A 16,566-nucleotide genomic window follows, 5' to 3' on the forward strand; every position below is an offset into this window, starting at 1 on the left:
TGCTTCCTTGCTTTTATATCTTCTCATCTTATGGTGTTATATTTTTGTTTTTCATAACGAATGCACCACAAGCAACCATGGAAGCGGAAGAAAGAACACATAGTAATCCAGAGACTCACCGTACCCCCTTGCTCATCTTTGAGTGCACCGAGGACGGTGCAAACTTTTAAGTGTGGGGAGGTCGTCCGACCGGTCGGCGATTTTGGGTGACAAATTTCTAATCCCAACACTTTTGCATTTCATTTTTAGGTTTTTAGGATTTTTACTTTCATTTTCTTATTTTTGCATATATATACACAATAAGCTTAGTCACGGTCGTCCGACCGGTTGGCGATTTTGGGTGACAAATTTCTAATCCCAACACTTTTGCATTTCATTTTAGGTTTTTAGGATTTTTACTTTCATTTTCTTATTTTTGCATATGCATACACAATAAGCTTAATCAAAATAATGAAATTTTTCAAATAATGAAATTTTTCAAGATTTCTATCTATAGGGCATCTCAATTGATTTGAGTGAAAACCTTTCATAGAACTTGCTTGAATTATATATATTGTGGATCATGTTTTTGAGCTAAGAACACAAGCAAATGAGATTTGAGCCTAATGGTGTGGTTACATCTTATAACCATTTATTTTTCCTTCTTGTGTGCATTATTCTCTTTCTATGATTGTAATCCTTGATTTGTTTGATTCTTTATGTCCATTATTTTGTGTATTCATGCATTTATATGATTGAGGCCATCATTTCATTAGCTCACTTACCCAAATGGCCTTACCTTTTATCTTCCTTTGTTAGCCAAATTTGAGCCTACGCTTAACCCACTTATTCTTTAATTTAGCACATTACTAGCCTTAAAGCGAAAAACAATAAATGTCCTTAATTTGGATTTTTGATTAGCTTAGGCTAGTGTGTGTGAGTATCATTCAAGTGTGGGAACCTTGGGACATTGGGTGAATAAAAGGGTAGTTTTGTAATGTTATTGGAAATATTGGGAATTGGGTACATACTCATGTATTGATCAAATGTAAAACCTTATGCATTGAGGTTCTTGTATATAAAAAGAAAAAAAAATAAGAAAAACAAAAGAAAAAGAAAAGAAAAATAATATGGAAAAGAAAAAAATAATAAAAAGGGGACAAAATGCCCCAAAGCAAGGTCCAATAAAATCAATGCATAAGTGTTACGAAATGAAAAAGAAAATGCATGAGTATGTGAAAAAGTGAAGAATGGGTAGTTAGGTTAGAACTTAATTGTATAGGATGTCATAGGTTAGGTGGGAAGTCTAAGCTTATCAAAGATTCAAACTTCAAGCTCACTTGACCATATATGCATCCTACCTTGACCCTAACCCCATTACAACCTAAAGAAAAGACCTCATGATACTTGTATGCATGCATGAAATGTATGTCGATTGTTAGAAGAAAAACAAATCTTGGAAAGCATGATTAGGGGAGAATTGAGAGAATCGACCCTAAACACTTGAGCGAATAGAGTGCAAACACTACCGGTGAGGGTTTGATGCTCAATTACATGTTTTCACCTATGATCATCTCTTTTCATGCAAGTTTGTAAAAATATTTAATAACTCAATTCAATTGTGGATTAGGCTTGCTAGTCCTTAGCCCTTGTGCATATATGCTTCTTGGGAAATGATTTATTTTGACCAAGCAATTGCATTCATCTAGATAGTTGCATATAGATAGACTGCATTTAGTTAGTTTCCATTGAATAAACGCCATACCCTTACTTCATGCTTGGTTTAAGCATGAGGACATGCTTGGTTTAAGTGTGGGGAGGTTGATAAACCCCGTTTTGACGGTTTATCTTGTATTGATTTTAAGAGATTTTAATACCTTTTACCCACATTTATTCAATGAATTAGCATGGTTTTGTGATTGTCTCCTTATTTGTGCTTAGATGTGAAAACATACTTTTAGACCCTTAATTTGATGGTTTTAATCTCCCTTTGATTCCACTAGATGCCTTGATATGTTTATTAGTGATTTCAGATTGAAAAGGCTAGGAATGGATCAAAGGAGTGAAGAGGAAAGCATGCAAAGTGGAGAAATCATGAAAAGTCAAAGAAGTTGAACTCGCCCATGGACGCGCGCGCGCACCTGGCGCTTGCGCGCACCTGCGAATCACCCCATGGACGCGTACGCGTGCTGTGCGCGTACGCGTCGGTGCTGGTTTATGATTTTTTTAATGAAAACATGACCAACAAATTCTCAAGGGTTGTGGGGCCCAATCTCAACCAACTTTGGCGCCTAAACTGCTGTTTAAAGCCAAGGATTGAAGAGCAAAGGGGGATTCCAATCATACACACTCATTAGGATTAGTGAGAGTTAGTTTCTAGAGAGAGAAGCTCTCACTTCTCTCTAGAATTAGGATTAGGTTTAGTTCAATAATCTTAGATCTAGATTTTAATTCATGCTTTCATCTCCTTTTACCTCTCAATTCTTTGTTGTTACATTCATTCTTCTTCCATTTTTTTGTTGTAATTTCCTTTATGTTGTTCTTATGTTTTGTTGTAGATCTACTATTGTTCCTTCCATTTTCTTTCAATTCTATAGGAGGTAATTCATGTAGATCTTGTTTCCTTTAATTGTTGTTGTTAATTCTTTGCAATAATTGCTGTTAGATTTTGTTCTTGTTGTTGATTTACTATGCTTTCCTTTTATGCCTTCCAAGTGTTTGATGAAATGCTTGGTTGGATTTTAGAGTAGAGTTTTATGTTCTTGGCTTGGAAAGGTAACTTAGGAACTCTTGAGTTACTAATGTCCAAGTAATTGATGATTGGGATCCATTGACTCTAGTTCTCACTAATTGAATTAGTGGAGAGTTAGGACTTATGGACTAGGATTGATATAGCTCATTTGACTTTCCTTTACTACTAGTTAGAGGATGATTTAATGAGATTAATCCTTGCCAATTCTCATATTGTGGTCAGTGATTAGGATAGAGATCCTTGACCACCAACCCTTGCCAAGACCTTTTTAGGCCTTAGTTTACTTTCTTGCCATTTATTTTTCATGTTTCTTATTAAAACCCCAAAAATAACTCACAACCAATAACAAAACACTTCATTACAATTCCTAGGGAGAACGACCCGAGGTTTGAATACTTCGGTTATTAACTTTAGGGGTTTGTTACTTATGACAAACAATCTTTTGTATGAAAAGATTATTGTTGGTTTAGAAACTATACTTGCAACGAGAATTCATTTGTGAAATTCTAAACCGTCAAAAATCTGCTCATCAGTACCTCTCCAAGTTTGAGCCAGAGACATGGGTCAAGGCATATTTTTCGCATGGGCCAAAGGTTGATAACCTCACTAACAACATGTGTGAGGTGTTCAATGCGAAAATTGTTAACTATCGCTGCAAGCCAATCCTCACTATGTGTGAAGAAATCAGGTGTTACCTGATGAAGAGGATGGTAAACCACAAGGGAGTATTGGAAAATCACCTTGGTAAACTAGCACCAGTTCAGCAAAAACGGATGGAAAAATTAGTTACTCTTAGCACAAAGTGGACGGCAGAGTGGGTTGGAGATAATGAAAGAAAAAAGTTTGAGGTGAGCCGCAAAGGAAGCAAGGTTGATGTGGACCTCATTTAATACACCTGCTCCTGCAATCGATGGCAACTTACTGGTAAACAAGAAATCTACTTAGAATGCCTTGACTATGAATTGTTAATTGTTTGTTCACCTGTAATTTAACTACTCTTTAATCTGCGATCAAACTGAATACATTTTTTGGTTAGGGATGCTATGCACACATGCACTTGCTGCTATAGTGAAGAGGCATGACAGGGCAGAAGATTATGTGCACCCCTGGTTGTGTATGGAATTATTCAAGAGGACTTATTCACATTGCATCAAACCAGTCCCAGTGCAGAATTCTGGCCCCGAACTGACTACTCACAACCAGAATCCCCCATCATCAAGAGACCTATTGGCCGGCCAAAAGTTCACAACAGACAGAAAGATCCTGTTGAGCCATTGATGCAAGGGGGAAAATTGAAGAAGTCATTCTCGGTGGCTTGCAGTAAGTGTGGTGAAAAGGGTCACAACTACAAAACCTGCAAGGGAGCTCCATCAAACCCCAACTAGAAGCCGAAAACAAAGAAGCCTAAGAAGAAAGGAGGAAGCAGCTCCCAACAACTGGTTGTGCTTCCTTTGTCACAGTCAGCTCCATCTCCAGGGGTAAGTTTACATTCTCTATTTCTGGTTTGAATTACACACTCCTATAGAATTGCTGATTTAGAAATAACTTTGGCAGGGACTGATCTGTCTTACTGCCACATAGGTTAGGGATTAATGAGTATTAGTATAGAATTCCTCAAGGATCAGTATGTCTTAGTATAGAAAACTTAGGGGACTAATCTGTCTTATTATCATACTAATAGATCATGTTCATTAACTCTCAAGGATTCTTCAAGTAGCCAACCAAGCAACACCCCTGCAACAACCAACTACTGTAACTATTTAATTTGTTGTCTTTGTGATCAATTTGATATATGACTTGTTTGAACCCAGTTGATGTGTTTTATTTTTTCCCATGGGTTGGTCTGCTCCTGCGTGCAGGTTATGAGTGCAGCTGCACCAAATCCTGCAAATGTTGCACCAGCTCCATCCAGGTTTACTAGATCCACACTTGTGATAGCACATCCGGGAGCAAGAGTCACTCCATGCAGGCCACCAGCCCCAACTACAATCCCTCCATGTAAAGATCTAGGCAAGGTTCCATCGATGGTTAACAACACTTCTCGCCCAAAACCATCAAAATTCAGACCAAAGCAGAAGATCTTCAGGCCATCGGCACCACTGGTTCAAGGACAGTCTAGCACACCGCAGGTAGCACCAGCTCAGGAAGTCTCCCAAACAACAACACCAACTGACCCAACATCTAAGGAATCAACATGAGTGAAGGCTGACGATATTAAGCTTTTTTTTTTTTTGTTTAGGTGTGACTCAATGTAAGTGATAACCACAAATTCTAGATACAATTTCCTTTTTTTTGTTTGGGTCTTTATTTTGGTTCAAACTTTACTTGTGAAGTAAGAAGATGTTAATGGTAGCATGACATACTAGTTTCCTTTGATTTTGATGTCAGTTTACATGATGAATGTATAGTTTCAGACTCTAAATATCAGTGGTTGAAACTTTGATTTCCTGTAATTTTGCCAACTTTCGTTTCATACATACATAATCGCAAACATGACCCAAAGTGATACCAGATACACAACTGATTAATACATTTTATTTTCAACATTTCGCATGTCTTACATCATTTCTTACAACTAAATAAAGCAAATATCAGGACAACAAACATCACACATATGCTCCACCCAAATGGATTTTTTTTAACCTCTAACGCTTCTATCCTCTTCTCCAACAACATTATCCTGTTTTCCATGTCTTTGTTCCAGTGATGCTCTTCACCATGCAAAATTTGCTCCTGCCCCAGGTACCTTGTAACACCAACACCAAGACCAGCTATGTGCTCGTCCAGCCACAAAAAATACTTGCAACATGATTGTCTTACCTACACAAAATCAATCCTCAAAGCTCAGAAAATCAGGAATTGAGGATAAACCCTAACACAAACGGAGTTACACAGATTTTCTTTGCATATCTTGTAAAAGGGACATCCCAAAAATAATATGTTTGGATTGCTGGTCATCCTCGACATGAACAGGATTGCGTTCTCTCCACAGAAGCACTTTGGTGACACACTCTCTTTTCCATCATTGCCAGTCGGAACTGGGCCTCTTCTCGAGCTTGAGGACACACCTTCGGATGCCATGGTCGGAATGCTCCATTTCTTCCTTCTCCTGCTTCACCCTCAGAATGCATTCGAAAGATTTGGGCTCCAGTATTTCATACATTGTGGATGGGGGCTCTAACGGCAGCATTTTTGACTCTGGAGACACATTTGTCCTCTTTTGGAAAGCCCATCCGACGTGGCAGCCCGTTTCGGCCAGCTCAGCGCCACGGGAGCCACGTCACCATTTTTCGTCAAGGCAAACGGAGACACTCTAACGGAGGGGTAAAAATGTCCAGTTTTTTACGGGGTCAGGGACATTTAAGTATTTCCTAATCCTCGGGGACGAAAATGTTCGCGGTAAAAAAGGTCAGGGACGAATTTGTCCTTTACTCAATTTTTTATGTCAAAAAAATTAAAATTAATAAAATATTTCTTCTAAAAAAAATATGGTTAAAGATTCAATTAAGTTCTTAATTGTAAATATCTTTAATTTGCAAAAAAATATCCAGTGAACTATATAAAGTTAAAATTCTATAATGGAACAATTTTGTGATAATAGCAATCAAATAAATTAAGTGATTTTCTTTTTTTATTTTCTTTTTTTTCTCTCAGCTCACAACTCTTAAATCATACACTCAGCCACCCATTCATGGTTCTCTCGCCATTGCTCCTTTTTTGCATAAACTATTTTGCATTTTCGTGCATACACTTCAAATATTGGTCTCAATAATTTTTTTTTTACTTTTTCTTCGTGCACAAATTTAGAAAATGCTGACATAAAAGGCATTAGCAATTTAAGCAGAATTGCGCAAGAACCCAAGCAAAAATAACAAAATGACACAAAAAATTTATGTGGTTCGACAATTTTACCTAAACCAAAATCTCTAATGAGATATCAAAGTTATTGTTGAGTTTATGAAATAATAACTTAATCTTTTTTTTGTTTTCCACGGTATCTCTCAACTCGACAGGTTAAGAACTAATCCGTTGCGGATCTGAGTTTCATTTAAGGGTCTGCCGCTGGCCAATGAGTTGCTGCATGCACAAGGAAGAATTCGAACTCCCGACACTTGCTTAAGCGGACGAGTGAGTTGACCACTCGAGCAATCCAACTTGGTTAAATAATAACTTAATCTTTGATGATGACAAATATAGATGTTTGATTGGGTTAAAAGCCCAAAATGTGTTTGATGTATGATTTATGTTTGCAGGTCAAAGACAGTTTTTGTTTGGGTAGCCCATATTTAAACAAGATCAGCAACATGGCTTGTTGCATGGTTAAAAACATTTGATGTAGTTGGAGCTTTACCAATTCGGATTAAGCAAGTGAAAGGAGGTTCACTACTTTTTGCTGGCACCAAAATCTTTCATCAAAAGGCATTGGAGAAAAAAAGTCAAATAATAGAGTCAAAGACAAAATCAAATTCTGATCTGGTTTAGAAGAAAAGTGTTATAGTTATATTAACCAAAATGTGCAAACAAAATAGCTACTTGAAGCTACCTTAATCTGCTGCAACAATTTAGGAAAAAAAGAAAGAGAAAGGATTCACTTTCCTCTTATCAAAATGAAGGGTAAAGGATTAAACTTAGGACCAAAGCTTAAGGATCAAAGGTATTAATCTTGCAAGTACTTTGAAGACATCATGATCCTGCTGCGATGAGCAAAAACAGAATTTTACGGATATCGGCAAGTGCACTGAATCGTTCAAGTAATAACATGGTGAGTGGATATCGTTCCCATGAGGATTAAAGGATTGAACACACAAATATTGGATTAAATCACCAATCAAATCAATAAAACCTGGATTGGAGAATTGTTGAGACTTGCTGGAATCTTGAAAAGCTTGAAATAAAGGTTGCTTGAGTGCTGAATGTTTCGGATAGTGAGTGAATTGTGAGAAATCAGTAAGAGTGAATGTCCAGGATTTTGGAGATGTTCATGTACTCAGGAGAATTAAACCTTGTTAACTTAGTTCTAAAGTTTGCAAATCTCTGTTTACGACGAATCTAAAGTAACCAATTTCCGATGTCTTGACTCCTCTGTTTCTCTTTAATTAACCAACTGCCAATGTCTTGGTCAATTGATTAATCAAAGAGTTTAAACTCAAAAATCCAATCCAGCTCCTTAAAGAGAAAACATAATTTTCGAAAATTGTCCTAATCCGGACTATATGTCACGTATCCTAAACCAGGGTAATAAAAAATTATGCATTGTCGCACACTTACAAAATCCCATCCATCTAGTTGATTTAAAAAGCTATGTGAAAGAGTTTTCAAGTACATTTTGAAAATTAGTTTTGTCGAATTAGTAAACAAATCCAAGACGGGATTAGCACACCTGTCTATGCTAAAAATGAAATTCACGTTTGGACACAGATTTCTTATTAAGCTATTTTTGTGATATTAGAATTTTAACCAAAGCTATTCTCATTCTCATAATTTTGGTTAATTAGCATATGATTATCAAAGGCGTGTTTGCAAGTTGAAAATATTTAACAAGACACTGATGTTTTTAAAATAATATACTATGAAACATCCATCAAAAGAAAGTAATATAGTATGGCATCAGCCAAGCACATCAAAAAACAAAATATTTTTCTGTATCAAGAGAGAAATAAATTTCGATCATCACTGCATTTTAATTTCCTCATCATCACTGCATCTCAATTTTAGTAACCAATTCATCAGAAATTGAAGTTAACAAATCTAGAATGAGTAACACACTTAAATATAGAATGAATAACAAAATTGAATATAAAGAAGACAATCTTACTGCAAATACAAATTCTGCATAAACGCGAGTAATTAATCATGCAAGTAGTTCATCACATTGCTAGTAAAAATTCATATACCCAGAGAAGACAAATTCTGTAGTTACAAATTGATATAACTGCAAACAAGTTCATGTAAAACTGCAACAAAAAGATAAACACTCAAAGAAGACAAACTACCAAAAGACACCCATGTACAAGAGGAGAAGAACACCCATTCACAATAACACAAAAGCGAATATAGAAGAGAAGAGAAGAAAGGATTGAAGAGGAAACCATGAACTGAAGAATGACATGAACACAGTGACTACGAAGACGAAGGTTCGACGATGACTAATGGTGGGTTCGACGATGACAAGGTTGTAGTAGTCTTGTGGCGGCAACAAGGTTGAGGCTTCCGCTAGGAATTTTTGATGGTGGTACAGACTCCTGCATTTTACTCGGGAAGGAGATGAGAAGATCTAAAGAAATTAGCACAAAGGGAAAAGTTGAAATTATTAATTTGGGCTAAGGATAATTTTAGAGGAAATTATTAGTTATAGTTGAGTTTCTGTCCCAAAAAATTTTAGTTTCTTAGGTGTCCAATTTCTAGAGGTACTGAAACACTAAAATTTTGGAGACGAAAACTGAAATTTTAGTTTCAATTTCAGGCCAACAAATATGATAATAAGTCTCAGTCTCCCAATTTCTGTCTCAGCATCTCAAAACAAAAACTACTTAAGTGATTTCAAAATGTGAGCTACCCTACATAATGGTAGGTAGTTAGGCCAACAGACTTGGCATTAGGGGTGGCAATGGGTAGGTTAGGTAGGGTTTGAACCCAACCCTAACCTTACCCGTGGGTTGAGTTTTTAACCAACACTCAACCCTACCGCAGGTTGAGAAATACCCAACCCTAACCCTATCCGCATTCAACCCGCGGGTATCTGACCTTACCCGCGGGTTGACAAAAAGAAACATTATAATGACACAAGTATCTCATAAATAACACAAATATCTCACACACAACATAACCATCAAATAACAGAAGTTATCCCATGAGCATTCAAATAACACAAGTATTCAAACAACACAAATTATCCCACAAATAACATAAGTATCTCATACACAACATAACCATCAAATATTAAATTACACATAAAAGTCTTTGTCTAAGTAAATAACATAAACATAAATAAAATTATTTAATGTCATGTCTCCATGAGCATTCCATTTGTTGCAACAACACCATCACTAGTCTATGACTTCAGATACAGCATCATCATCATCATCATCATTTGCAGTTTGATAATTAGGTTTTCCACCTAAAAATCAAAGATAATAAATTTATTTATTAATCAATCTATATATAAATTTAACATTACCATAAACAAATAGAAAAGTTAAATCATAAATAACCTCTTTGACGATGTGCTGCCCACAACCAATTTTGATTACACATAAAAACTTCCACAATATCTTCATGAAGACTACCACGATGAGGAGCAATTACTCGATCATTTGTGCTAAAAGAAGACCCAGAAGCAACAGTAGACACAGGGATAGCAAATATATCTCTTGCAATTCTTTAAAGTGTTGGAAATCTAGCCCCACTCACTTTCCACCAAGCTAAAATATCAAAGTCGGCACTCAAAGGATGAACATCTTCCTCTATGTAATGATCAAATTCAGTCTTCACAAATGAACCCTTTTTCCTCTTCTTTTGTCTAATATACAACTGGTAAGCAGCATCATCATCTTGCTCTGCATTCATCTGTAGCTCTTGTGTATAATCCTCAAATGCGTTACTTGAATTAGACGGATTTTGTTGGTATTCATGAAGCAAGTCATAGCATATCTATTTGATCCTCTCAATCTTACTTGAGCACTCATCTTGATTTTGACATAACATTGAGAATTTATACTCAAGCCTAGTAAGCTTATACCTAGGATCTAGAATGACAGCAACACCCATCATGCCATAAATTTCTTCCCAATACTTATCAAATTTTACCCTCATATTACATGTCATATTACAAATCAGTGGATTTGGAGAAGCAGACCATTTTTTCAAGGCAACATTTATATCACATACTTTGTTAAAATAAATGTTGGCTGTTGGAACTTGAGTCCCAGAAAATAATTGCATCACATCATAAAACAACTTTAATTTACCACAAATTTTTTTAGCAAGGTCCCACTCTTCATTGCTTGGCAAACTTTTGTAATTAGGATCCTTTTTTGTCTTAATTGAGGATACACATTTCGATACAACCATGCAGTCTCTAACATCACATAAGTGGAGTTCCATCTAGTTGGACAATCAAGAGCTAATTTTTTTGTAAATTGAACATTTGACTTACTACACCAACTCACAAAGGTTTCATGTCTTTTAGAGGTTGAAGTCCAATACACCACACTGCCACGAATTTTTTTCACACTCTCCTTAACTAAATTTAGACCATCTTTCACAATTAGGTTCAAGATATGAGCACAACAACGCATATGCAACATGAAATCCCCCAACAACAAATATTTTGAATCTAAGCGCCCCAACAACTCATCAACCATAGCATCATTAGTAGAGTAATTATCCAATATAATAGTTGACAATTTTCTATCTATTTTTCACTCTAACAAAACTTTCATTAATGCATTCGAGAGCACTTCACTCGTATGAGGAGCGGGAACATAAGGAAAACTAAAAATCGTTCAAAAATATATTTCAATTATTATCTAAAAGATAAATTAATTTCAAGTAAAAAAATATCGAAAGTCATATCAATTACTAGAAGTATAATTTAGAAGATTACCTTAATACGCACATTTGCAAAATCCATGAACTATCAATGTAGTGTGCCGTGACAACCATGTATCCTTTTTCTTGATTGGAAATCCACATATCGGTTGTAACTGCTACTCGACTATCATTTCCATCTATTAGCTTAGTCATATTAAGCTTCTCCAACTCATACATTTCAAAAATGTCCTTCTTGATTGTGTTTCGACTAGGCACCTTAAAAGTTGGTTACATTGATGCATATACTTCCTTCATTCTAACATGTTCCACAAAAGATAAAGGGTACTCATGCATACATATGGCCTTGGCAATACACCTTCTTGTATAAGATGGATCAAATACAAAAGCATCCGCAGCATTCCTTGCATGTTTAGACAATGAATCAGCAATTATTGATTGCCTAGAGTTTGCTAATTTGATCCTTTTATAATAGTGGAGCACATGATTCTTCAAATTTGTAGTTCCATTTCTTGGATTGACTCCAAGAACAGATTTGCAATGATTGCATTTTGCCTTCCAGTCTTTTTCCTCTTGAAATCGACTAAAGTATTGCCAATAAACATTATTCACACTCGATTTGTTGCTATTTTCAATCGAAGCAGACTCATCTGGAACAAAATTAGCAGTTGCTTCCACCGGAGGTTCTTGTTGTTGTTCTTCTGCAGCCACATCTTGTGCCACTACATCCATGTTGGTACTTGACATTTCGAAGTGAATTCCCTACAAATATATATATATATATATATATATATATATATATATATATATATATATATATATATATATATATATATATATATATATGTGACATGTTTAAATACACTTTGTACAAATAGTCAGATATACAAATTACAACTAGTCCAAATAAAATCAAATTACATAATCAAATTACACACATACATATAAAATAAAATAAAAAGAAAAAAGAAAGTTCCTTTCTATATCAACTTAACTTCAATTAGAAAAATAGCTAAGTCTACAACATAAAAATCACAACTATAAAGTATCCTAGTTCCCTTCATACTTTGGATCAGCCATAACAATATGGTAAGCTATCACCCGTACGAAGATAAAGATGCCAAGGAAATTGGCAAATAAATGCATTAATAAAACAGAAAGCAGCACATCACTACACAAAATAATCACAACCCACCCATAAACAGTAGCACAATAGAATATTAAACAAAGCATTAATAAAATTAAAAAAAAATCAAGAATAAGTGAGCAAGCACTAACCTTCGATCTGAGGCGGCGAGCAGAATCACCAGATGAATCAGCACAAACACAAACACAAAATCACAACACACTTCAATAACAAGTACTACAAACACAAATCACAAACACAACAAAATAAAGAACAGAGCAGTGAGTAGTTAAAAAAAGAGAGAACAGAGCAGTGAACAGAAAGCCAGAAACAAAGCGCATGAAAAAAACGAAGAATAAAGAGCAGTGAGCAGGCAGTGCTGACCTTCGGCGACCAGACTAAGACGACGGTGCGAGCAGAGGGTAGACGAGGACGACGGCGAGTAGAAGACAAGCAAAGACGACGAACACCCAAAGTGCAGACGAAGACGACGACGATGAGTGAGACGAAGACGAAGCTGTTCGGCGAAGGGGCTAGGGCTTAGTGTGCGAAGGCTTCCATGGTTCGAAGAGAGAGAAAGTGAAGGACTGAATGATGCTTTTTTCTTTATTTGGACCCTAAACGTACAACGACGCCGTTTATTTGATTGAAGGTTGCTTTTGAATTGATCTCTCCTTTTTTGTAAATATTTGACAAAACTAATAAGTAAAGCTTATAAATTTATAAATTTGGTTCAGTGGTTAAGAACTTTTTGCACATGTTTAAGGTCTTTGGTTCAACTCTCATATGTAACATTTTTAAACATATTTAAGTATAACACATATTATGGAGGGTGCGTATCGAGTTGGATACCCGCGGATATGGTCCATGCTGCCAGCCTACTTGGCATGCCACAATGATTTTTTTTTATTCTTTCTTTTTTGAAAAAAAAATAAAGATTTTTATAATTGTATCAAACAAATATTAGTATATATCAAGTTGATAAATGTTTTTTTTTTATTTTAATAGTAATTGGGTTGAATGAAAGGTCCAGAAAAAATAAATAAGCGGGCGTTGGTCACAGTTGCCCGTCCCACTCCGACACTGCGTGCAGAGACGGATTATTTGACCTACCATGGATCCTTCTTTGTCCCTTGTAAGTTACCACGACTTATCTTAAGAGTATCTCAGCAACATACGATATGAATGATCGGTGATTCTGTTTCCCCGCTTTTCAGTTCAATCAATCACTCATTCTAAACAAACCTAACCAGTATTAATTTATACTACTAAACATTCTCAACTTTACACTCGTTCATTCCAAACGTTAATTACGTCATCCTATTCGTCAAACCTTGACCATAAAAATCCCGTGTTCCCTGATTCTTCTCTCATAGCTCCCATTTAATTTCTTTTCAAGAATCCCCAACAAAAACCACTCGATGGGAAAGATTGGATTATTCAATCTTGAAGACCAGTTTGCTTTCTATGGAGCATACCATAACAACCCAGTTAACATAGCAATCCACGAGTTCTTTGTTTGGCCAATATTCTTCACAGCACTTGTCATTCTCTACTTCATCCCCCCCTTCTTCAATCTCCCAAACCTTGAGTTTTCTCTATGGCAGAGCCATGTGGTTTTGGTTTGGAATGTAGGCTTCATTGTTGCTCTGATCTACGCTGCTTATTATGTAATCTTGGATCCTAAAGCTGGTTCCTTGGGTGCTTTGCTTTGTGCTCTGTGTTGGGTTGTTAGCAGTTTTGTTGCAAGACCACTTGGCTTCTCTCTGGCTTGGAAGGTAAATGATAAGATTATAAGAATGAGATACTGTCTTGTGATTGTTCTTTTTATTGCTTATTTTCTTAACTCTTCAACTTCTATTGAGTAAAATCGTTAATTTATCCCTTGAATGATTGACCGAGTTCTAGCTGATGGTTGGTGAAATTTGTTAAATAAGATTTATCTTTCATGTTGTTGGTATAATCACTCCTATCTAGAATGACAGTCTAGATCGAAATCTAGACATTTTAGTTATAGAAGCTTTGGTACCAATATCATGAACTGTTTATCTCTGAGTTTGAGTTGTGCACGTCAATGATTTTATATAAAGTCACATGTGTTTTTCATCTATGACTACAAATAATGGAGAAGGACCCCTGTTTTGATTCATCTTTTCTTCATCCCTACATGATTTTCCAACTTAACCGCAATGTAAGTAACCTATGGAATCAGAAACTACTTTAGCATACCATGCTAAGATTGGGATAGAAAAAAGTCCAGCGAGTGCTGTTCAACCTTTTCTGAGATGGAAAATTTTGTGTTAAGTGGTAAAATCTTATAAATGAAAGAGCAATGTGTTAATATGATCAAACATAAGATGCAATGAAAAAATAACTTTGAAAACAGCAAACAAAGCCTTGTTACATATAGTGAAGTAACTTGGGTTGTCTCTGGCTATGGCATGATCGTTTACTCTCACTCTGTAGTTACTATAACTTTGACTATGTACATTAGTTCCTAAACTCATCATTTCTTGTACATTTGTGCTTTCACTCATTCTCATCTCCACTATCATAGAGTATAACCATCGAGTTTGGTAGGCATTCATAGAGATCATAATTAATGGCTAAGCATTTATCCTCATCCATATATATATATATATATATATATATATATATATATATATATATAAATAGATATATGATATCCCATCCCTTTATAAGATGGAATTATAATGAGTAAGATTTTAGAAGTACGATGATTTGGAAATTAGGGAGGGGATCAAGGTTCAAATCCCTATTGAGAGAGAAAATTCAGTTAAGAAAAAGAGTTATTGAATGAGAGAGAGATTAGAGAGGAGAGATATAAGAGACATTTAATTTTCTTTTCATATAACTTGTTGATCATGGAACTATGGCATTGACAAAGCTTCATTTTTGAAATCAGTACCTGTCTTTCTTTTTCGGTTAGCTAATTGCAATCAATAATCATGCAAAGAAGACTAATATTTGCTTTGTTTATACACAGCTGTCAATTTTAATTAAATCTCAATCCTCAAAGAAAAACATCATGTTTTGTAGGTTGTCCTGGTGGCTCAGGTTGTATGTTGGACGGCGCAGTTCATTGGCCATGGAGTATTTGAGGCAAGTTGTTGCTACACTAACATTTATTAAATGTGTTTATGAGTCTCACTCTGAAACTGAAACAAGAGAATCAAAAAGGGGTTTGAAAAGTAAGATGAACTCATGGTTATATAGACACTCTTTTAAAACCCTTCTCTTCCCTCCTTTAAAATATAATACTCGCGAATACACACCCTTATTGACTTACTGCATCTTACATGAACAAATTGTTTTTCATTCGCAGAAACGGGCACCTGCTCTTTTTGATAACCTCGCTCAGGCCCTTGTAATGGCTCCTTTCTTTGTGTTGCTGGAGGTAAGATACTTTTATGCCTATGGTGTTCTGGAATAAAAATAGTGATTTTTTTGAAAAAGAAAAAAGAAAAAAAAAAAAGAGCTTCACCTATAACTAACCATCAAAACTTATCTATGAAAAATTTCACTCTATTTCTAAGACTATGCTTAAGAAATATTTCAAAAGACAAAAAGATACATAAACATAGATCATGGAGGTAAATCAGAAAATCAAGTGAAATTTGTACCAAGACATGTTTTTTCTCACTCTGTATGCTTTTTTTTTTCCAAACAGATTTATATCTTTTAGCGTCCCCCTATTTTTGCTTGGAGACAGTTATCAAATATGGCCTATATTGTGTTTTTATGTTTCATGGCTTTATGCTCTTCCTTGATATTAGTTCATTGCTTGATTGTTCATTTATTCATTCATTTGTTTTGATGCAGGCTCTCCAAACTTTATTTGGTTATGAACCGTACCCTGGATTTCAAGCAAGTGTGCAAGCAAAAATAGAAGCTAACATCAAAGAATGGAAAGAAAAACATCATAAACTAATAATGTCTTAGCTTTATGCTTGGGTTTGTGTATCTATTGTTACTAGCTAGTCCCTATTTTCCTATGATGAGGTGATGAATAAAGTGCTATAAAATGATAATTATAGTCGCATATATGTATGTTATAATAGTTTATCTTTGTACAGAAGACAACATCTATGACTATATAATACAAGACAATATACCGTGTTTCATGATTTCATTTACA

The 16,566-nt window shown here is 35.4% G+C and overlaps 1 protein-coding gene across 1 annotated transcript; it reads left to right on the forward strand.

Annotated features, from left to right (window-relative positions):
- The first annotated feature begins 13,410 nt into the window (after positions 1–13,410).
- On the forward strand, positions 13,411–16,566 carry LOC107643592 (2-hydroxy-palmitic acid dioxygenase mpo1). The gene is made up of 4 exons (XM_016347280.3): positions 13,411–14,185; positions 15,468–15,530; positions 15,754–15,825; positions 16,251–16,566. The coding sequence occupies exons 1-4, from the start codon at positions 13,829–13,831 to the stop codon at positions 16,368–16,370; spliced, it is 612 nt and encodes a 203-aa protein (XP_016202766.1). The 5' UTR covers positions 13,411–13,828; the 3' UTR covers positions 16,371–16,566.

The sequence above is a fragment of the Arachis ipaensis genome, chromosome B5 (assembly GCF_059453495.1).
Source record: "Arachis ipaensis isolate K30076 ecotype BB chromosome B5, ASM5945349v1, whole genome shotgun sequence".
NCBI lineage: Eukaryota > Viridiplantae > Streptophyta > Magnoliopsida > Fabales > Fabaceae > Arachis > Arachis ipaensis.